This window comes from Schistocerca piceifrons, chromosome 5 (assembly GCF_021461385.2).
Source record: "Schistocerca piceifrons isolate TAMUIC-IGC-003096 chromosome 5, iqSchPice1.1, whole genome shotgun sequence".
Classification (NCBI taxonomy): domain Eukaryota; kingdom Metazoa; phylum Arthropoda; class Insecta; order Orthoptera; family Acrididae; genus Schistocerca; species Schistocerca piceifrons.
In genome coordinates this window covers 277551372-277574066 of record NC_060142.1, presented here as the reverse complement: position 1 = coordinate 277574066, position 22695 = coordinate 277551372, and the positions used below count along the sequence as shown (strand labels likewise).

The 22695-nt window shown below is 39.2% G+C and overlaps 1 protein-coding gene across 1 annotated transcript in view; it reads left to right on the top strand.

Moving 5' to 3' along the window:
• LOC124798676 (cellular tumor antigen p53-like) overlaps positions 1–22695 on the top strand; it is a 72994-nt gene that overhangs the window by 45569 nt on the left and 4730 nt on the right. Inside the window, exon 8 of the mRNA XM_047262176.1 lies at positions 1370–1602. Within this exon, the coding sequence (XP_047118132.1) occupies positions 1370–1588 (219 nt within the window). The 3' untranslated portion in view covers positions 1589–1602. The remainder of the gene's footprint in view (positions 1–1369; positions 1603–22695) is intronic.

The window sequence follows — 22695 nt, the reverse complement described above, 5'->3', positions numbered from 1 at the left end:
CATAAACTTGCAAATTACAGTTCCTGTTGTTACCTATTAAATTACCTAGCATCTTGCATATAGCGAGCATTTTCATTAGTTTGGGCTACATAACATGCTTCAGTGCTGCGTGGTGCTAATCTTACTTCCTCGTTGTTGTGTTTCAAGGTATCCTTATCATGGAAGAAAGACCTAGACTGTTGTTTCATGTGAAGCTAATTTCATATGCTGCTTTATAATAACATGTAAATACAAATAATGGGGCTACTAGAGGTCGCTATAGTTTGTGTTAACGAGTTCAGCAACTGGATATTGCACCAAAGTTTTCATTACTGCAATTTGTGTGAGAAGTGTGGAAGAGCATGATTTTTCAATGCACACCTTGCTTCCTGACAAGCCAACTCCAAAAATTATACTTCGGAATATGCCTTTCTGAAGCATCTGCAAATTTATAGACACACTTAAATCACACACCAAAATGCAAGACAGCAAAATGTATGGAATACGACGACTTCAGTTTAATCCAATAAGTTGGATGTGAGAGCTATCAGGAACAGAAATACTCAGTCACCTCAAAACACCACAAAGCCTGACATGTAATGTAATGCCCACTCTAACACCAGCAAGACTATGTCACTATAATCTAGCCAGTTAACCACATGTGACAGTGTTAGCACTGTGATCAGTTTACAGTTGATAGAAATATAAAATGAAGTAATACTCAAGAGACGTAATTTCTTCTCGAGCTCTATCCTCATAAAAATTTATGTACAAATCAAAATTTTTTACGCTTGCTCATGAAATACCACTATTGGTAATGTATGTGAATGGTCAGGCATAATCTATTGGCATGGAAAGAAATTGCCATTTGAAAGGTGAGAAAGCAGGTATGAAATGACCTCCACATGGTGGTGCAATCTTTGGGGACATTTGAAACTATTTCCTCATAGGGGGCTTGCTGATGTGCCGCAAAATCCAAAGACAGGTACAGGCGAACATTCTACCTGCTGCTGCATACAGCTGCAGGCATTGCCTCCTGGAAGTATACTGTGACACACTGCCTGCTGGGGAGTTGCAGTAGGAAAGCCACTCCTGCAGAGTTTGATCCAAAGCCAGCAGCATACACACAGGGCTTTAGGACATTGAACAAGCAAAGATCGTTGATTTTGACCTATTTTAGAGGATATGTTAGGTTTATTATACTTAAAGGTTAGAAGAAGAGGCAGCACATTTTCCAACTTTCTACATTGCCCTTGCCATGAGACTGTGTGTGTGTGTGTGTGTGTGTGTGTGTGTATGTGTGTGTGTGTGTGTTTTCTGTTTTATTATTTACTAGAGATGTTAGCACATCATGACTTACAAATAAATTAATTGGCATCTTCAATTGCAGGAGTGTGATAATACTGCCTTAAGAGCCAGTAGCCATATTATTGGCACGCAAAGGCAGCAAGCTGAGCAACCTTGCATTTACCTTCCAGTATATCTATCCCATCAGAGAGAAATCAAGCGACAAGCCATAGCAATGCTGTGGAGAGATGCTGGTGAAAATCAGGTGCCCTTCTCAGAGTGTGACTCTATCTTGCGACAGGTGTACAAAGAGGATTACTGACAGTCTTCCTTTAGGTAAGAATGTAGCTGCATAAGTAGAAAACTCTTTCAGTTGATGTATTTCACAGATGTAAAAATTGTCGGTCCAGACTTTCAATTATTCTTGCAGTCCCACTTTCTATTACTAAAAGCGGTTGATATGGTTTAGCAAAGTAGGTAACCCAACAATTTCAACCACATCTGTCTCTTTGGTGTTTTGTTTCCGTGCAGAATTCCCCAAAGTGCTTTTTATGTGCACTGCAGTATATCCACATATTTTTTCGATCATACCCATGAATGAAACAAGTTTACTATTACTAGTCAATGTTTATTTATCAGGGTGTATACAATCCGGGAAAAACCCGGGAATTTTTTCATCCGGGAGAAAACTGGGATAAAACCCGGGAATTTTTCGGAATTCCAGGAATTTTTCATTGTTTTAGCTTTCAGTTAAATTTTTGTAATTTTGACTGCAGAATTAATTCTCTAGCAAAGAATGTTATTGTATCCTGCTATTAGAGAATGATACTGCAGCAATAAAATATAAACGAGAGGGAAAAAATAAAACTTTAGTGGCAAAGGAAATCTGCAATTTATGACAACAAAACACTGTGCACGCACAAGTTTCTGCAGATAGCAAAAGTATGTCGAAGGCCGTAGGGCCCAGACTGTAATTCTTCGTAACAATGAACTGCTTGCTATGAGCATGACGTTACAACTGTTCACATTGCGTTCGTTTGACCAATTGCCAGCGGTCTGTTGCGCATGCGCATTTGACTCACGTATAAGCAGTACCTTCTCCCCCTTCCTGCTACTTGAAGTTTGGCTGTTAGCTGTGCCGTTAGTAGCAGCAAGCAGACAGATGCAAATGAGAAAAATTTTTCTCGCTCGCCCTAGCTGCCAGATTCACACTTGCACAGGGTTGTCTGAGTTGTAGTGGGGAGGGGGTTAGTCTCCACGTGACCCGTGTTTACGTTAAGTGATTTTGTTGCTTCTCTTCGTGTACAGCTCCCGTGTCAAATGAAAACAAAACGGATTTCTGTGACCGGGAGCTATCAAGTGAATTAAAATACATTCACATAATTATGGAGGGCAAAAATATATTATTAATTTCAGTTTCTGATTTCATTTTCTTTCCAAGTTAGTAGCAGCCAAGCATTAATCGCCTTGCAGAAGAATGAAGTTATTTTTGCAAGTTTGCTAAAGCAATTGCGCTGAGGCAATCATTTTATTTGAAACAAAGTGTTTCATTCTACAGTGTTGGCTAGTTCCAACTGTTCGATGAATTTCAAGTGCACGTTATCATCTTCTGCCATGTATGGCATTATGCCATACATGGCAGAGATCGTAGAGTACTGGTACTCCAAGAAGATTTACATCCCAAAAACCACACTGAAAAGCTTAATATCAGATGGAACCTACTTCATTGTGAATCTGGAAAAAGCCAATTTGCACTTCAAGCCAAATTATGCATTTTAGTATGGTTTATGAAATTTCGATGCTCTTTGGAGTATCCTCTGATGCCCTGTTTCTTTTATGGTGTAATGTAAGCTCTCGTAGTGCTTTATACACATGAATATGCGACCTTCGTACACCACTGCAGTCGCACACGCACAATAATGTGTTTTCTGGCGCTCTCTGGCAACTGGTAAATCAAACCTATTTCTAACAGTATTGCGAACGGTGGTTAGAAAAGTGTTACTTTCAAAGTAAATTTCTTTTTACACAAGATGAATTCTATTACGTGTGAGAAAGTGGGATGGATATCTAAATCACAGAGCGCTCGAAACTGAACATTTGAGGACCAGCCACTTACAAGAATTTCGAGCCGAGGCGTTTATGTCATAATTTTAAATTTACTGGCACATGTGTGTGATGTATCTTAAAGTATATTACACGCAAAAAAAGATCAATATTACATGTGAAAGCTTAGCTTCTATTGTAGCGTGTTAACCTTAGAGACCAATATTATATTTGAAAGCTTAGCTTTTCTTGTAGATATACGGTACTGTGTACATTAATGTAAACCGTTAACATTTCCTCTTGTGTGTTCGCGTTATGTAACCAGTAATCTTGCTGTTGGCTGACTATAACATGTGTCCTATGCTCTGGATAGCTGCTGTCATCAGCTGGCGAGATCTCGTGGCTTGAGATATGACTCGCTTACAAAAGGACATCGCAACCTCGGTTGCAACGCTCCGGAAACTAACGCGCTGTGTTTGGTGCAATTCAAATTTATACTTTCGTAATACAAAATTATGCAGCGTATATGTTGCTGCAAATCAAAGGTTCAAAGGTCTTTCCAAAACTTCTTTCATTTTTTTTATTAAAAGTCTCTCCAAAACTTCTCTGCTCCGTCTTTTTTTTTCCCCCCAGGCTATGCGATTATATAAAACGTTAACCATTCAAAGGATTGATAAGTTTTACAGTTCCAAGGGAAAATCTAAGGAAAACCTACTGTCACTTAGCACAGAAAAAGTGTATTTTTGCCTGGGAAAAAGCATATTTTTTTAAACGGAATATCCGGGACAAATCCGGGAATTTTTTTTCCTTGTCCCCGTATACACCCTGTTTATGTGCGCAGTGTGTTTCAGGGGTTTAAACCTTCATTATCAGGTGCATTTATATGTCTTAAGACGAAGTGTGTGTTATGTTAAGACTGTGGGGTAACCTGTGGCACTGTCTTCAAAGGTCACAGGCTCCATTCTCTGTTGTAATACATCACATATAAACAGTTACACTTTGTAGACAAAGATGGTGTCTGGAAACTACTAGGTACTAAACTAGTAGGTGCTGTATGTTCTTTGCCCCAAATTGTAACACAGAACACCCGTGATGATGGAGATTTAAACCTTTGAAACTCATTGCGTATGTAAATAAACAATGACTGCTAACAGTAAACTTATTGTTTTATTTGATAATCAGTAACGCTCGTGGTAAAGCCTACTAAACTAAAATCGTTGACCATACCTCCATCAAAAAACAAAAGGGAGGAGTCTTTAAGTTCGATTTCACAGTTCTGGCTGCAGGTTTCACACCTGGTGCATGAATAATAGTATTGTTAGGTCTTTTCCTTACATTTCTTCGTGGACGGTTCTTTGTCCATTTTGTTGATTTGTCTTTTCCCAAGTAGAAATTGTTATTTACAAAACTCATTTGCCTATCATTAGCATCTGTCTCTGTATCACTTCAGTGTTCTAGTTCTTCACACTCCTCATATGACTCTGAATCTGCTTCATCATACATTTCTTCTGCTTCAACTTCTTCCAGCAATCTCTGTTTTCGTCTTTCATTTTCGTTTTGCATACACATCCTGTAGATTGAGTTGTTACAGTACAATGGCAGAAAGGAGACTGACTCCAAGACTTCTGTTTCACTTGTAAAGCATAATAGCAGGGTGTCTACGACCCGGGACAACCGGGAAATCCAGGAAAAACCCGGGAATTTTTCATCCGGGAGAATACCGGGAAAAACCCGGGAATTTTTCGGAATTCCGGGAATTTTTCATTGTTTTAGCCTTCAGTAAAATTTTTGTAATTTTGACTGCAGAATTGATTCTCCAGCAAAGAATGTTATTGTATCCTGCTACTGGAGAATAATACTGCAGCAAGAAAATATAAACGAGAGGGAAAATATAAAACTTTAGTGGCAAAGGAAATGTGCAATTTACAACAACAAAACACCATGCACGCACAAGCGTGTGAAAATAGCAAAAATATGTCAAAGGCCGTAGGGCACAGATTGTAATGCTTCGTAACAATAAACTGTTTGCTATGAGCATGACGTCACAACTGTTCACGTTAAGTTCGTTTGACCAATTGCCAGCGGTCTGTTGTGCCTGCGCATTTGACTTTGCGCCTGCGCATTTGACTCGCGTATAAGCAGTACGTTCTCCCGCTACTTGAAGTATGGCTGTTAGCTGTATCGGTAGTAGCAGCAAGCAGCCAGATGCAAACGAGAAAAATTTTTCTCCCGCGCCTTAGCTGCCAGATTCACACTTGCACAGAGTTGTCTGAGTTGTAGTGGGGAGAACCTCCACGTGACCCGTGTTTACGTTAAGTGATTTCGCTGCTTCTCTTCGTGTACAACACCCACGTCAAATGAAAACAAAACGGATTTCTGTGGCCGGAAGCTATCAAGTGAATTAAAATACATTCACATAATTACAGAGGGCAAAAATATATTATTAATTTCAGTTTTCTGATTTTATTTTATTTCCAAGTTTGTAGCAGTGAAGCATTAATCGCCTTGGAGAACAGTGAAGTTAATTTTGCAAGTTTGCTAAAGAAATTTGGCTTTATTAATCTTTCCGCTGAGGCAGTCATTTTATTTGAAACGAAGTGTTTCATTCTACAGTATCGCCTAGTTCCAACTGTTCACTGAATTTCAAGTGCACGTTATCATCTTCTGTCATACATGGCATTATGCCATAATAAAGAACCAAAAATGAGATCGCAGAGTACTGGTACTCCAAGAAAATTTACACCCCAAAATCCACACTGAAAAGCTTAATATCAGATGGGACCTACTTCATTGTGAATCTGGAAAAAGCCAATTTGCACTGAAGCCGAATTATGCATTTTAGTATAGTTTACGAAATTCCGATGCTCTTTGGAGTACCCTCTGATGCCCTGTTTCTTTTATGGTGTAATGTAAGCTCTGTTAGTGCTTTATACGCATGAACATGTGGGCTTCCTACACCAATACAGTTGCACACGCACAATAATGCCTGTTTTTTCTGGCGCTCTCTGGTAACTGGTAAATCGAACCTATTTCTAACAGTCTCCGGATAGTATTGCGAACGGTGGTTAGAAAAGCGTTACTTTCAAAGTAAATTTATTTTTACGCAAGATGAATTATGTTATGTGTGAGAAAGTGGGATGGATTTATCACAGAGCGTTCGAAACTGAACAGTTTGAGGACCAGCCACTTACAAGAATTTCGAGCCGAGACATTTATGTCAGAATTTTAAATTTATTGGCACATTTGTGTGATGTATCTTAAAGTATAATACACGCAAATATACAGGGTGTCCCAGCTATCTTGTCCACCCAAAATATCTCTGGAACAATAACAGCTATTGGAAAACGACTTTCACCGGTGTCAATGTAGGGCTGGGGCCCATGAATGTACATATTTGGAAACATTCTAAAACAAAAGCATATGTGTTTTTTAACCCCCAACTTAAGTTTTTTTTAAATGGACCTCCTATATTTTTTCTTCAGCATTCCATAGCATGACAAAGCACACACACAATGGCGTCGATTGCATCGCAATATTCCCATTACATCCCGAGATATTAAGATGCGAAGTTGACGCTTCAAACACCCAACATGAGCTGCTAGTGCAAATCCTGAGGCTCAGGCGTGAACCCCATGCTGCCCGTAATCGCGATGTGATTGACATGCGTAATCACACTTCCATACTTATCAAGAGGTCCGAAACGAATAATACGGTCTGCTGCGCGATTACGGCAGTGAGCCTTCTCCTCCTGTCTTAATGAAAAAGAAACTCCAGAGAAGTAAAATAACCTGTACTCATATATTTTTTTAATCAGTTTCCTGTCAAAACTTATTCCTGACTACAAGTAGAAGTGCATTTTGTCTTTATGAACATTCATCCTTTCACTCTCATACGGCACCATTGATGCGCACCTTCACTAGTCACATTTAGTCTGTACACAGAACAAATTTCATGATAAGTATTGACAGCACTGAGATTTTTTTCACTAAACAGTGTGTTACGGAACTGATTTCACGTTTAGTGGAATTTTCTGTGGCAACAATAGTTTTGAATTGTTACTGTAGACGAACAAGAAGCAAGAGTCTTTCACACTATCGCAGCTCCACGCATACTGATCTACTTTATCCTTTATATTATATATATAAATGTACATTAGTGCAACTGGTGTGCCAGGAGGGTGCTATAAACATTCTGGCTTGAGATGGCTAATTTGTAAATGTTGGTTGTGATCCTCTCTTCATGTGATTTTATGAAGTTATGCAAAGTGTCAGCAAGTATTAGTAGAGGACTCTTGATGACATACGGGGCAATTCAGGAGGTAATGACAATTAGACTTCAGCAAATTCAAGAAATCTATGTGACAACAAAAAAATACCTCTTAACGATATTGAAGCTACTTCACCAACATAATCGCCTGCATTACACAAGCATTGGTTATATTTTTTCTCGAACTTTAGAATTCCCCATGTGCCAGCTCCTTATTCCAGTTGTTCATTGCATTCTTTACCACGCCATCACTTCCAAAATATTTTCCATCCAGGATCACTCTAAACTCTGTGTAAAGGTGCCTTGTACAATTTAGTTTCTTACTTGATTCTTCAAACCATGTAAGTCAGGTAGCTGACGTTCAAATCAAGTTTCGTCAGGCAGATTAATTCGTCGCTTGCTGAACAATTCACACCAATTCGTCAGATATGTTTCATTCAGACTGTATCACCATAGGTGACAGACAGCCATACCCTCTACTATCTGTCAGCAGCCAATGAAATTAGTCTTCTTCCAAACAATTAGCCATTAGTAATACTGGACAGTGATAATCAAAACAAGAGGCTAATAGGCTAATGGAAAGTGCAGAGGATGTATTTGTTATAGTAGATAAGAAACTCAAATCAACAGGGACAAAAATTGAAGCTTCATGTGAGACTGTTTTTGACAAGTCAGTTTAATAGGATTCTTCCATCAAACACCAGACTCGCCCCTGAATACATTGGAAAAATGAGAAAATCTCAATTTATTAATACACAATGTATTTCGTAATATGCTGTCATTGGAGGGGAATCTAATCATCCAACAATGTAATCTGAAATTCAAAAGCCTCAACATAAGAACTTGGGAGAAATGAGATCTGAATAGAGTTAAGGATGGTATCGTTAGATCGAGATGCGTGGAATAAAAAAACATGGCAACAGTTAATGAACAACACCAGAAATGTGGAAGAATGAGGGGGGTGGGGGTGTTGAAGAAAGAAGAGAGTCCTTGAAATGCAACATCCTATGAGCAGCAAACGAAGTAGTTGGGAGACAGAAGACAAAGCATAAAAAAGAATGGCTTACAGAAAGCATAATAACAAAAATAAATTTAAGATGTTGCTGAGTAAGGTCAAAGACAATATAGAGCATTGAGGAATGAAATAAACTGAGTCAAAAAAGACTAAACAACAATTCTTGGAGGACCAATGCAAAGAGGTGAATGAAATGATCAAGGTAGAAAAGCTGGAATCTGCTTAGAAATCAATTAAACAGTTTTTTGGAAACAGACAAATAAAATGCAGCGGAATACAGAATGAAGATGGAATAATATTATATGAGCAGAAAGACATACTAGAAGGGTGGAAACTATACGTTGAAAAACTGTATGCAGGAAATAATGAAGACTTGGAACATCGGAAGTTCACTGAGGCTTTTTGGGGATGATGCTGTGGCATATCGAGAGGTTGTAACAATGGAAAATTGTACTGAAATGCAGGAGGATCTGCAGCGAATTGACCCATGGTGCAGGGAATGGCAATTGAATCTCACTGTAGACAAGTGTAATGTGCTGTGAATACATAGAAAGAAAGATCCCTTATCATTTAGCTACAATATAGCAGGTCAGCAACTGGAAGCAGTTAATTCCATAAATTATCTGGGAGTAGGCATTAAGAGTGATTTAAAATGGACTGATCATTTAAAGTTGGTAGTCGGGTAGTCGGGAAAGCAGATGCCAGAGTGAGATTCGTTGGAAGAATCCTAAGGAAATGCAATCCGAAAACAAAGGAAGTAGGTTACAGTACACTTGTTCGCCCTCTGCTTGAATATTGCTCACCAGTGTGGGATCTGTACCAGATAGGGTTGATAGATGAGATCGAGAAGATCCAATGGATTGCAGCGCGCTTCATTACAGGATCATTTAGTAATCGCGAAAGCGTTACGGAGATGATAGATAAACTCCAGTGGAAGACTCTGCAGGAGACACACTCAGTAGCTCGGTACGGGCTTTTGTTGAAGTTTCGAGAACATACCTTCACCGAGGAGTCAAGCAGTAGATTGCTCCCTCCTACGTATATCTCGCGAAGAGACCATGAGGATAAAATCAGAGAGATTAGAGCCCACACAGAGGCATACCGACAATCTTTCTTTCCATGAACAATGTTGTTGTGGTCTTCGGTCCTGAGACTGGTTTGATGCAGCTCTCCATGCTACTCTACCCTGTGCAAGCTTCTTCATCTCCCAGTACCTACTGCAACCTACATCCTTCTGAATCTGATTAGTGTATTCATCTCTTGGTCTCCCTCTACGATTTTTACCCTCCACGCTGCCCTCCAGTACTAAATTGGTGATCCCTTGATGCCTCAGAACATGTCCTACCAACCGATCCCGTCTTCTGGTCAAGTTGTGCCACAAACTTCTCTTCTCCCCAATCCTATTCAATACTTCCTCATTAGTTATGTGATCTACCCATCTAATCTTCAGCATTCTTCTGATAAAATCAGAGAGATTAGAGCCCACACAGAGGCATACCAACAATCTTTCTTTCCACGAACAATACGAGACTGGAATAGAAGGGAGAACCAATAGAGGTACTCAAGGTACCCTCTGCCACACACTGTCAGGTGGCTTGCGGAGTATGGATGTAGATGTAGATAATGCTGAGGAGATCAATGTGTGTGTTGTGCATTGAGTTCAACCTTGCAGTCAGGAAGCGTTCCATCTCATACAAGTTATATATGAAACAGGGGAGCTCCCGACAGACTTTAAAAAATGTATGTCTATACCAAAGAAAGCATCTGCAAACTGATGTGAATAGTGTGGGACCCTCAGTTTGGTAACACATGTTTGAAAGATTTTTGACCTGTATTATTCTAAGGTGGATAGAAGGCAGGATAGATGCAATGATCACCGATGACCAGTTTGGCTTTAGAAGAGGTATAGGCACATGAGAAGCAATGCTCGGCTTAGAGACCAAAGATGGGTCTAGACACACATATTGCCTTCATCAACTTATAAAAGCATTCAATGGGGTAGACTGGTGAGAGCTTTTTAAGGTGTTGAGAGAGACTGGCAAAGCATGACAGAAGAGTAATGCAGAGACTATATAGAGAAGATGTGACTGTGATAAGATGTAAGAACATCAAGCTGCCACTATCAGACAGGGTGTACGACAGGGCTGCTCGCTCTCTCCTGTCTTGTTCAGTAGATACATCCAGAGAGCAATAGGTGAAGACTAGGAGACATACGAGGAATTAAAGTTCTTGGAAGGAAAATTGACAGGCCGAGATTTGCTGATGATACTACTGTGTTAGGTGAAGATACAGAATAGTTAGAAGCGATGCTGGTGCAGATGGAAACCACCCTCAGCTCTTCCCATAATATGAAAATTAATAAAGGTAAAACAAAAATCTTAGTGGTGAGCAGACAAAACACTGTTACCCCATGCTTACCTAACAATGAGCAACTGTGACCTTCCAATCTTGTGTGTACCAAGGGAGTAAAATTACATCAGATGGGAGGTCAAGGAAGGATATCGTAAGCCAGATCCACTAGGCAAAAGCTGCTTTTAACAAGAGAAGGCTTTTCATGTCCATCAGCATAGACAAACATCTCAGGAAAAACCTCATGAAGATGTTTCTTTGTGGTGTGCTGCTGTACAGAAGTGAAACATGGACAGTCTGAGGAGCAGAAAAACATAAAACAACAGTGTTTGAGATGTGGTGCTGCAGCAGAATACTCGAGATTTCCTGGGTAGACAAGACATCAAACAAAGAGGTGTTCCACAGAGTCAAGGAAGAGAAGCCTTGTCTCTTGAAGCTAATTTCATATGGAAGGTGGGTCAACCATCTGCTAAGACATTATAGTATCACTAAAAGTATCATTGAAGGGACAGCGGAAGGAAAAAATAAGACAAGAATACATCAACCAGATCAAGGAGGATACCAGCACAACCACCTATACTGCCCTCAAGAGGAAGGCTGAAGACAGAAATGAATGGCAAATTGCTGTTGACAAACCTGGTGGTTGAACGCCTATGCAGAAGAAGGAGAAGAAGAGGTGAGCGTGAGAAAACATGCAACGAAGCAGTACTAAGTGCTTTCTCTGTGAACTTAAAGCAGTTGGTTCAACAAAAAGGAGGTCTGGTCTTTCTGAAGAAGCCCACATTGAAACTAAAAGGAGGCCTGGTCTCTCTGAAGAAGCCCACATTGAAACTGATATCAGTGACCATGAGACAGTTGCATTACGTTTCTCGGCGAACTGGCCCAAAAAAGTATAAAATGCAGGAAAGCATAGGAAACACATCAAGCGAAAATGAATAAACTAATCTTAATACCATTCTCTTTATACTGTTCAAAAAATGAAATTAAAACAATTAAAATTTGCTTATGTAAAAAATCTGAAAATTGTTTTTGTTTCTTTCTAACAGCAGTTAGCTCTACTTGTCTCTCCACAGCACACAAAGCATCAAATGCGTTAATATCACCTGATGCACCACCAGTGTACTGCCTCAAAATGTTAATAGGTTACTTAGCTTCTGTACTGCTTGGCATAACTGGTTCTTGGTCATCATAATCATCCTCTCCCTCACCAACCACTTCTCTCACCACTTCTTCAAAATGTTTGGTAATGGTACTATCTAATGTTGGCACCTCAGAAATGGTGATTGAAGCATCAACACTGATGTACTCTTGAAACATAGACAATATGCCTGTCACAGAAAAATCTGTTGGCTCAGACAAATCTTCTTTCAGTGATTTCTCTCTCTCTTTCTCTCTCTCTCTCTCTCTCTGTGTGTGTGTGTGTGTGTGTGTGTGTGTTTTTGTGATATTAAATGCTGCTTTCATGAAACAGTTTGAAATATTTAAAGGATTCACATCCATTCATGCTTTGGCTACGTAATGCATAGCATTCAAAAGTGATACGGTCATAGGTTTGGGTCCATGTCATTATTTTGCATAAATACAGCCTTCTGGACAATCATTTTTCTGTATTTACATGTAAATGAATGGATGATTCCCAGATCTAATTGTTGAAGCTCACTCGTACAATTAGGAGGAAGGAACACAAAGTTTATATGTCTGAGCTGAGGATTGTCAGTGTATGCTGGGCATTGGTCTAGTAGCATCATTATTGTCCTGTTTTTTACCCCCATGCATGATGGATGTCAAGATGGAACTGGCAATCGATTCATTGCTATTGGATTCATCATTAGTGGACGGAATTCTCAAATTTTTTAAATGCCTCAGATTTTTAAATTTACGAAGAAGGTAATGTTTTCGACCTATCAGTGGTGACCATAAGTAAAATGGTTATCCTATTCTTACTCACTTAACTACTGTGGCATTTCTCACCTTTAAAACATAAGGTCTTATTTGATAATATGTTATAAAAAGAAGGCCAGTTTCATCAACAATAAAAATATTTTTTGGGTCATAATCCTTAAAGACATTTTGCAGTTCTTTTTTCCATTGGCTCACAGTTCCACTATCAGCAGTTAAGACTTTCACCACACAGTTGGTTGTAAATAACATTATGACGAGTTTTAAATCGATTGATCCAGCCATTCAACGCTGTGAAGTTGGTGATCCGCATTCTTGAAGCAAACTGTAGTGCCTTTTCTCTCATTATATTGCTATCAAGTGGAATTTCCAGTGCTCTCATGCTAACGAGCCAATGTACAACGAGTTTACCGAAATGATCATATGCTGATGGCTGAATGTATTTACACTTTTTTGCCATGGAACCAGACTGTGTATCATTGGCTTCGATCTTAGACCGATTTCTCACAGTCGTGTTCGAGGTGGAAGTGGAAAGTCGTAGGTTCTTCACTAATTGAACGCATGATCCAACATGCGAATCTACATGTTCTAGAATCATCATTTTTTCTTCCACAGAGGACATTTGCTGTCTTTTCGGTCATTTCACTCGTAGGTACTGATTAAGCTATTTCAGAAAGTGATTTTTACACTAGTGTTTGTTTGCTTATTATTACCAGTACTGTACTACTTTTTTCAGGATAATTGTTAGAATTAAATCTCTCTTGTTGCGTTCAAAGAAGCAGTCCAATGGCGCATTTTGTTTCAGAATTCATAATTAAATATGCAGTAATCATTTTTAGTTTTTAAGGAGTGGAAGACTTTTTGCCCAGTTCTTTTTGTGACATTGTCGTGATTTGGAACATCTGTTGACTGTCTTCTGTTTTCACTTGTGGCATCTAAAATGATGTGACCGAATGACTCTAGTAGCATTCTTCATTCTGTTCATTGCATTGTGTTAAAACAACTTTATTTTAATTTCACAGTCATTTATACAAGTAAACACTGCTTTCGGATTTGACTGTCTCTCTAATGGGCTTTCATGAAGTGGTTCCACTTGAAACACGCTGATCTGTTGTAAATGTGCAGTTTTAGGTTGGTATGATCTGATGTCAGATGTAAACATTCCTCCTCAAGATGCTCGGTAACATGACAATTTCTTCCCTCTTTCTCACAGAGGACATCCTTGTTGGCAACAATCCTTAGATTTCGTGGTTCTCTGTTTATGAAGACTGCCAACTTTAGTGTTTTAACCAATGCAGTATTATGTTACAGGTTTTATTTAGCAGAATTTTATAATGATTATCAATAATAAGTCTCACATTAGAACATGACTATCTTTTTAACGTGGTTTCAGGAAAGACTTTTGCTTCCTTTACATCGTTGAACATTATCGGAACGAAAAAGGAAACCCATACATGTGTTTGGTCTCGGCCACTTGCCTTCGTGTTTATCATGACGGCAGTGGCTGAGTGCTAACAAACCAAACGCAAGTTTCCTTCTTTATTTCGATCGTGTCCAATCGTGTAAATAAAACAAGGAAACAAAAGTCTTTTGTAAAATCATATTAAAAAGATAGTTGTGTTCTAATGTGACACTTATTATTGATAATCATTATAAAATTACAACAAATGGAACATTTAATGCAATACTATATTGGCTTCAACACTGAAGTTGGCAGTCTTCGTAAAAAGAGAACAATAGGTGCGAAATCTACAGCTTAATGCCGAGAAAGTCACTTTGTTCAGGGACGTTCTAAGTGAGAAAGATTGTGGAAATTCTCGTCATGTTATGGAACATCTAGAGGAGGAATGTGTATATCTGACATAAAGTGGTACCAATCTAAGACTGCACGCCTAGTACGGATTAGCACATTTCACATGGAAGGAACAACAGTTCATGAAAGCCCATTATGGAAATAGCTGTATTCAAAAAATGGTGTTTATTTGCATAAATGGCTGTGAAAATAAATTAAAGCTGTTGTAGTACAACACAATGAGCAGAAGGAAGGTTGCTACTAGGATCATTATCATTGTATTGTGATCATCATTAAGGCAGTGACCCAGCGTACTTTCTCCCCCCTTCTGATCACCGTGAACCTATAATATAGACGGCCGTGACCCCAACATGCTAACAATGAAAATCTTGGTTACCACGCTAATGCTACTTTAGATGATCAATAACTTATGCATATAGTCTGTGTTTCCTGCTTTGGGTTGGGTTGTTTGGGGGAAGAGACCAAACTGCGAGGTTATCGGTCTCATCGAATTAGGGAAGGACGAGGAAGGAAGTCGGCTGTGCCTTTTCAAAGAAACCATCCCGGCGGAGTGATTTAGGGAAATCACGGTAAACCTAAATCAGGATGGCCGGACGCGGGATTGAACCGTTGTCCTCCCGAATGAGAGTCCAGTGTGCTAACCACTGCACCACCTCGCTCGGTTTCCTGCTTTGTTCCCAGGCTGACTTTGAGCAGGAGCATGATGCACTTCTTGCAGAAATCATTTGAAAATCAATGTTAAAGGTTGTGATAACACCAAGGAAAATGTAAAATGTGGGAAATATTGTAACATGGAATCATTAATGACAGAAAAGCGTTCTGTTGGGACCGACAAAAATGAATGTAAAATGCGGTAACGTGAAAGCAGTGTTTGACTGTAAACAGGTAGTAGCAGTTCCATACCCTAAGGAAGAATCCAAAACATTTACTCTGGGGAGAACTTAAAGGAACTGTGACTCAGGTTAAAAAGAATAGGTGTCCAAGCACTGGCTAGGCATATACGAGGGCCGTTCAGAAAGTAACCTCCGGTTGATTTAAAAAAATACACCAAGTTAAATAAAAATATTTTAATATATACATCTTACAACTACATCTTTGCACTATTTTTCTACATAGTCTCCATAGCGATTGAGGCACTTATCGTATCTCTTCACAATCTTTGAAATTCCTTCTGCATAAAAATCACCCGCTTGTGCCTGGAGCCAGCCTGTGACCGCATCTTTGAGCTCTTCGTCGTCATCAAACCGCTGTGACCCGAGCCATTTCTTCAAATGCATGAAGAGGTGATAATCACTTGGCGCCAGGTCTGGGCTGTAAGGTGGATGGTTGATAACGTCCCACTTGAAGGACTGAAGAAGGGCCGTTGTTCTGCGAGCAGAGTGAGGACGGGCGTTATCGTGCAAAAAAACGATACCGGAAGTCAGCATACCATGGCGTTTGTTCTGTATAGCCCGTCGTAACTTTTTTATTGTTTCACAGTACACGTCTTGATTAATGGTCGTACCACGTTCCATGAATTCAACCAACAACACCCCTTTGGCATCCCAAAACACCGTTGCCATCAGTTTTCTGGCAGAAAAATCTTGCGAGGCTTTTCTTGGTTTGGTAGGCGAATTTGAATGTGCCCACATCTTTGATTGTTCTTTTGTCTCAGGGTTCACGTACTTAATCCAGGTTTCGTCACCGGTCACGATTCTGTTTAACAATGGTTCTCCTTCGTCCTCATAATGTGACAGACAGTCTAATGCAGAGGCCATTCTTTGAGTTTTGTGGTGGTCGGTAAGAATTTTGGGCACCCATCGTGCACAGAACTTACGGTAACCCAATCTTGCTGTCACTATCTCGTACAAGAGAGTCTTAGAAATCTGTGGAAAACCAGTAGACAACTCCGACATTGAGAAACGTCGATTTTCACGAACTTTTGCATCAACTGTCTGAACGAGTTCGTCAGTCACCAATGATGGTCTACCACTCCTCTCTTCATCATGAACGTTTTCTCGTCCACTTTTAAATAAACGTACCCATTCACGGACAACTCCTTCACTCATAACTCTTGGTCCGTACACGGCACAAAGCTCACGATGAATAGCTGCTGTAGAATATCCTTTGGCTGTAAAAAACCTTATGACAGCACGCACTTCACATTTGGCGGGGTTTTCTATTGCAGCACACATTTCAAACTGCCACAAAAACTAAACTAGCGCAGGTACGACGTTCACTCGACCACGGCTTGATGCCGACTGACCTGTTGAGTGCGTGAACGCACAGATGGCGTCGCTACTCCCCCCACAACCCGCACTGTGACCAATCGGAGGTTACTTTCTGAACCGCCCTCGTATGTAGCAAAACAGTTCTTGATGGGTTCTCTCATTGTATAAAGTCTCTAAAGAAACAACTAGTACAGCTTAGCAGGTGTAAAACGAAGCATAGGACTAGAGAGAGAGAGAGAGAGAGAGAGAGAGAGAGAGAGAGAGAGAGAGATATGCTAAATGAAAAGTGTTTGGCTTTCAAAAGGGCAGTGGGTGTAGCTTTTAATGGCTAATGTAGCAGAATCTTTGAAAGACCTATAATAAAAGCAAAAGATAATTCTGGACAAATGTTAAACCTGTTAGTGCCACCAAAGTTAGTGTCCAGACCCTAACGGGTGACACCGAACCAAAATTGAGAGTAGCAAAGTAAAATCAGAAATGCTGAACTCTGTTGTCAAATATTTCTTTACCAAGGGAAATCCAAGAATACTGCCCCAGTTTAATTGTTGAACCATTCCAAAGCAGAGTAATATTGATATTATGTCAGTTGCTGTTAAAAGCAGCTGAAATTGCTAAAACTAAACAAGGTACCATGGCCTGCTAAAGATTACGTCAGATTTTAGAAAAAAATTGCAGTTGAGTTGGTCCTCTCTTAACCATAATATACTGTCTTAACCGTAATGTACTTTAGATCCCTTAATAAAAAAAAAAAAAAAAAAAAAAAAGGGGGGGGGGGGGGCGAGCTTCGTGGTTGGATGAAAGTGAAGGTTACACCAGTTGTCAAGGATGGTAGTAGAAATGACCTGCAAAACTGCTATCCAATATCATTAACATCCCTAAGTTGTAGAACCTTAGAACATATTCTGAACTCAAATGTAACCTTGAACAGAATGACCTCCTCTATGCCAACAATCATGAATTCCTAAAACATTGATCTTGTGAAATCCAACTTACAATTTTCTCCCATGATGTTCTGAAAGCCGTGGATCAAGGAAGTCAAGTGAATGGAGTATGCATTTAACTTGGAATTACATTATCACTTATTAACAAAAGTATAATCATATGGGTATCAGTTGAAATTCGTGACTGGATTGAGGATTTTTTGGTAGGGAGGACATCGCGTGATATCTTTGATTGTTATAGACAGATGCAGAAATAATCTCAGGTATGCCCCAGGAAAGAGTGCTGCATTTAGTTTACTGATTTGGCAGACTATATTAATAGTAACCTCAGATTTTTTGCAGTGGTGATATATAACTGAAGCTCTATCTGAAAAAAAGCTGCTCAAATATTCAATCAGATCTAGATAAGTATACAAAGTGGTGTAAAGATTGGCAGCATGCTTTAAATGTTCAGTAACGTAAAATTATGCACTTTTGAGTCACTATTGGAATTGGTTAATTCGTGCAAATACCAGGGTGTAACAATTTGTGGGGATATGAAATGGAATGATCACCAAAGTTTAGTTGTAGGTAAAACAGCTGGCAGATGTTTTCATATGAAGGATGTTGGGAAATGTAGTCAGTTGACAAATGAGATTGCGTAAGCCTTTGACTGCTATGGCCAAGTTAACTCGTGATCTGCCACTTCCCAGGTGCTGAGGATTTTTAAATCCGGCCCCTGGGTTTTCCTTAAGTGCTGTTAATGTGTTTACACATCTGGTTTTGCCAACCCTCTCACTGCTGTGGACATATTACTTCCATATCTCTGTGAATAACTTTCAGGTATTTATCATGCAACATATGTGCCTCTTTGCATGCTGTCATTTGCAAACAAACCTCATTTCAGTATCTTGAACCATTTATGAAGTATGATGATTGTTATGACCACATGATTCCCGATACGCAGGTGCGGAACTTGGCATGTCCTGTGTGACCATCCACTGGATATAAAGATCAATATTTTCGAAATAAAATTTCAGTACCTTATCTACATTTCATATACAGCAATGCGTAGCTAAAATCAACTGTACGCAAGATCTACGCAATGTGTTTTTATCTGTACAAACTCTTTAATGTTCTGTGCAATGTTTTACTTATGTTCTGTGCAATGTTTTACTTAATTTGATGTGCCACAGTAACTATGTTGAATAATGAAAAGCAATTTAGTCCTTGAGTGAATATATCAGGCTGGAGATGTGCAAAAATAATTTTTTATCACCAAATAGTTCTTTTTTTAAATCAGATGATAAATATTTCATAGTGGCCAGAATGTCATCCCTCAGCATAGGTAGCAGTATTAGACAAGCGAAATAGTGATGACAAAGCCACACTCAGCACAGAATGCAGAGAGCACATCTGTAGCAGTCAAACGGATTAATGAAACACTTGTCCTGGAATAATGCTCAGTTGTGTGGGATTCATACCAAATAGGACTAACAGGGCATACTGAACGTATACGAGGAAGGGCAACATAAATGATCCAAAGTTTGACTTGCAGATGTGTGTCTCGGAAATGTTCAAAAATGGTGAAAGCTGCCAGTAACTAACCTCTGAAAGCCTACACACATAGTCCCAAGAACAATTGTTGAGGAAGCAATCTGGGAACACACTATGACCCTGTGCATATAACTCTATAGGGACATCTAAAGACAAGTTTAAGTTATTACAGAGTGCACTGAGGCATTTAAGCAGTTATTTCCCTCACATCCTGTATATGAATGGAATAGGTTGAAACCCTAATGTGTAGTGCATTATGTAGTACCTTCTCCTATGCACTTCACAGTTGTTTTCAAAGTGTGGATTGTAGATGTAACTGCTGCTCTACAGACTGCAACATAGCCATATTTAGGTGGTGATCAATTTTTATTCATTGTTGTTAACAGCAATGCTGTGTGAAGTTTGAGGTTTTCTGATGCTGTTGCCTATAGGAAGTTTGAAATACCAGTAATCCATTAGCAAAATGCATCTATAGACCTGCAGAGCATTGACACTACATGCAGGGACTGCTATTTGATCCTCAACAAAGTAAATGCAACATTTCACAAATAAATAGACAGAAAGGTCCATTAGTGTTTGATTACTGTGTTGGCAATAAATCAGTGTAAACAATTGTAAGATACCTAAGAGTAACTGTCGACACAAACTAGACTGGAATGGCTCCTTATCACTAGTTTTATGAAAAGCAGATACCAGCCTGAGATTGATGGGAAGAAGGAAATGTAATTCATCCTTCAGAAGTGGCATCCAAAACACATATTCGAGTGATTGTTGAGTATTACTTATTAGTAATGGATTCTTAGCAGGTAGGATTAATAGAAGAGGGAAAGAAGATCCAAAAAGGAGCAGCACATTTCATCGTGTTGAGAGGATTATTGGAATGCTTATCAAACTGCATTGGTAGACACAAGGTAGGCATTAGGCATCAAAGAAAAGTTTACATTTAAAATTCAGAAGAGTGATGCAACACATTGCTTCCTCTGTCATATATCTCGTGAAATGACCTCTACAGGAAAAACAAGAAATTAGAGGTCTTACAGAGTTTTACCTGTAGTTGTTATTCTCACACACCTTTCACAAATGGAACAAGATAGGGGAAATCATAGTGATACAAAAAGCACTCTCCACTGCACGTCATAAGGTGGCTTGCAGAGCATAGATGTAGATGTTCTCTGATGTCAAGCCAACAATTTGGGTGAAACTGTATGCTCTGTTAACAACCATGTAGCTGTAATCAAATGATACTTGCCTCTGCATATTTCACTTGCCTGTCCACTGTTGCCATTCGTGAACATAATAGCTGAAGTGTCACAGGCTAACACACCCACTTCCTGAGGACCGATCTTTATTCCCATTTCAATTACCTGGTACTGATATTCCACCTTCTAATGTCAATCCCTCTGTGGGCACATACAGGCACTTACTTTCACATTAGCCCTTTGTTTAGCCGCCCTTCATGTACTGGCTTAATACTGAACTTTCAGGCCACATACAAGAGAGTGCTGCTTGGTCTGGGTATAAGTTGATACTCAGCAGTCTTAATCACTTGATTGCTGATACACTGTTTTACGTATTGTTAGAGTTTAGCTTTCAGATGATGTCCTCCTTCAGAGATTGCAAATACAGGACACACACACACACACACACACACACACACCAGGGTGCGTAGTTGTATGGATTATATTGTACTAGCATTGTAGTCTAACTGGAGGCCACAATTGAACTGCCCTGCTGGTACAGTATGATAAGCTGGTACATTGTAGCCATACGAGTGTGTGTGTGTGTGTGTGTGTGTGTGTAGGAGTTTTTATAAAAGTGGTGTGGTATGGAAAGGGGGGAGGGGGCAGGAGCAACTGAACATCAAGGTGTGCATGTATTTTTGTAGCAGGATATCCAGGGAAAAAAGTTTAAAAAACTGCAGTCCTGAAGAGCAGTAAAACAGCTGGTGAAGATATTGTATGTGTCTTCACCATAAAGAGTAAGTTCCTGGGGAAGAGGTGCTAATTGTACTACAGTAAAAATGTATCTGGAATAAAAGAAAAGGATATGTGTGAATAATAACATGGAAGACTAATGTTTTGTTATCAAGTGATAAAAGGAAGAGGAAGTAATTTTTGTGGGTATGTGTGTGAGTGAATGGAAGTATTATTATATGAGAGCTGATCAAAAAAGACAAAGAATGATTTTTTTTTTTCACGGATGTTTATTACTCTACTTGAATTCACTTTTTATAGCGTGTCTGCCAGTGCTGAACACATGGTGGAGACCATTCTTTGTCAGGTTCTTAAGAGTCTCCTCACTTTTCTTGAGGACTGCAGAGTTCTCAAATTGAGTGCCGCAAAACTTTGCCTTTATTGACCGGGTGCATGATCAGGGTTATGAAGCAGATACAGTACTTGTATGCAGACTATTAACTCACTTAAAACATGCACACGGCACCAGATAGGGCCAAAGTCTAATAAGTTCTGTAAACCAGGTGTGCACAGGATCAATTGCAACGACTGTGACCGTTACTATGTTGGTGAGACAGGCCGATCTCTTCATGTATGTTTCAGGAAGCATTACTACTCTCAAAATAAAACAGCATGTGGCTCTCATATTCCTATTGAAAGACATATTGTGCAGGAAATTAACCTTCATGCGTTCGTGCTAGACTGAGTCATGTACACACCCCCACGGGCGGTCGTTTGACCGCCTAATGTTTTCCAACACTCTCTTAGGATTTTCTTTTTTTAAAGTCCAAATTTCCAAAAAATATTGACATAGGAATTCTCACAGAATATTTCAAACACATTTTTGATCAAAAACTTTTATTCATCAATAAACTATACAAAGGTATACGAAAAGGACGTTTTTGTAATTTGATGTTTTTAAAATGTATACTATAAAACTTAGGAGTAGAATTGTCGGCTATCTTAGCATGTCACAAAATAATTTAATTTTGGTGTACAAAAGGTATTTTTAGTTGAAAATTACAAACTAAATATCACAAACATTTCTGTGAGATCAATATCTCTAATCATCCAATATCCATTTCATCTTCATTGTGGGGCTGGCGACAGCTATTGGATTGGACTGTGATAGTTGAATGTTGTAGGCATACATTTTTTCCACAATCATCACATTCTCGCTTGGTTTTTATGTTTTTTTGAGCCACACAAATAACATACACCTCTCTTAGTTGGAACTGGTACCACTCTATTAATTATATCCTTCTCTATGTACTTTCCTAAAAACACAAACAAATCTTTTTCGGTAGATGTTTCAATTTAGCTCTTTCCATCAGGTTTTCGCTCATCAACTCCAAAGCTAACTCGTGTAAGAATAGCCTGCTCATTATGTCTTCTTCAGTAACTG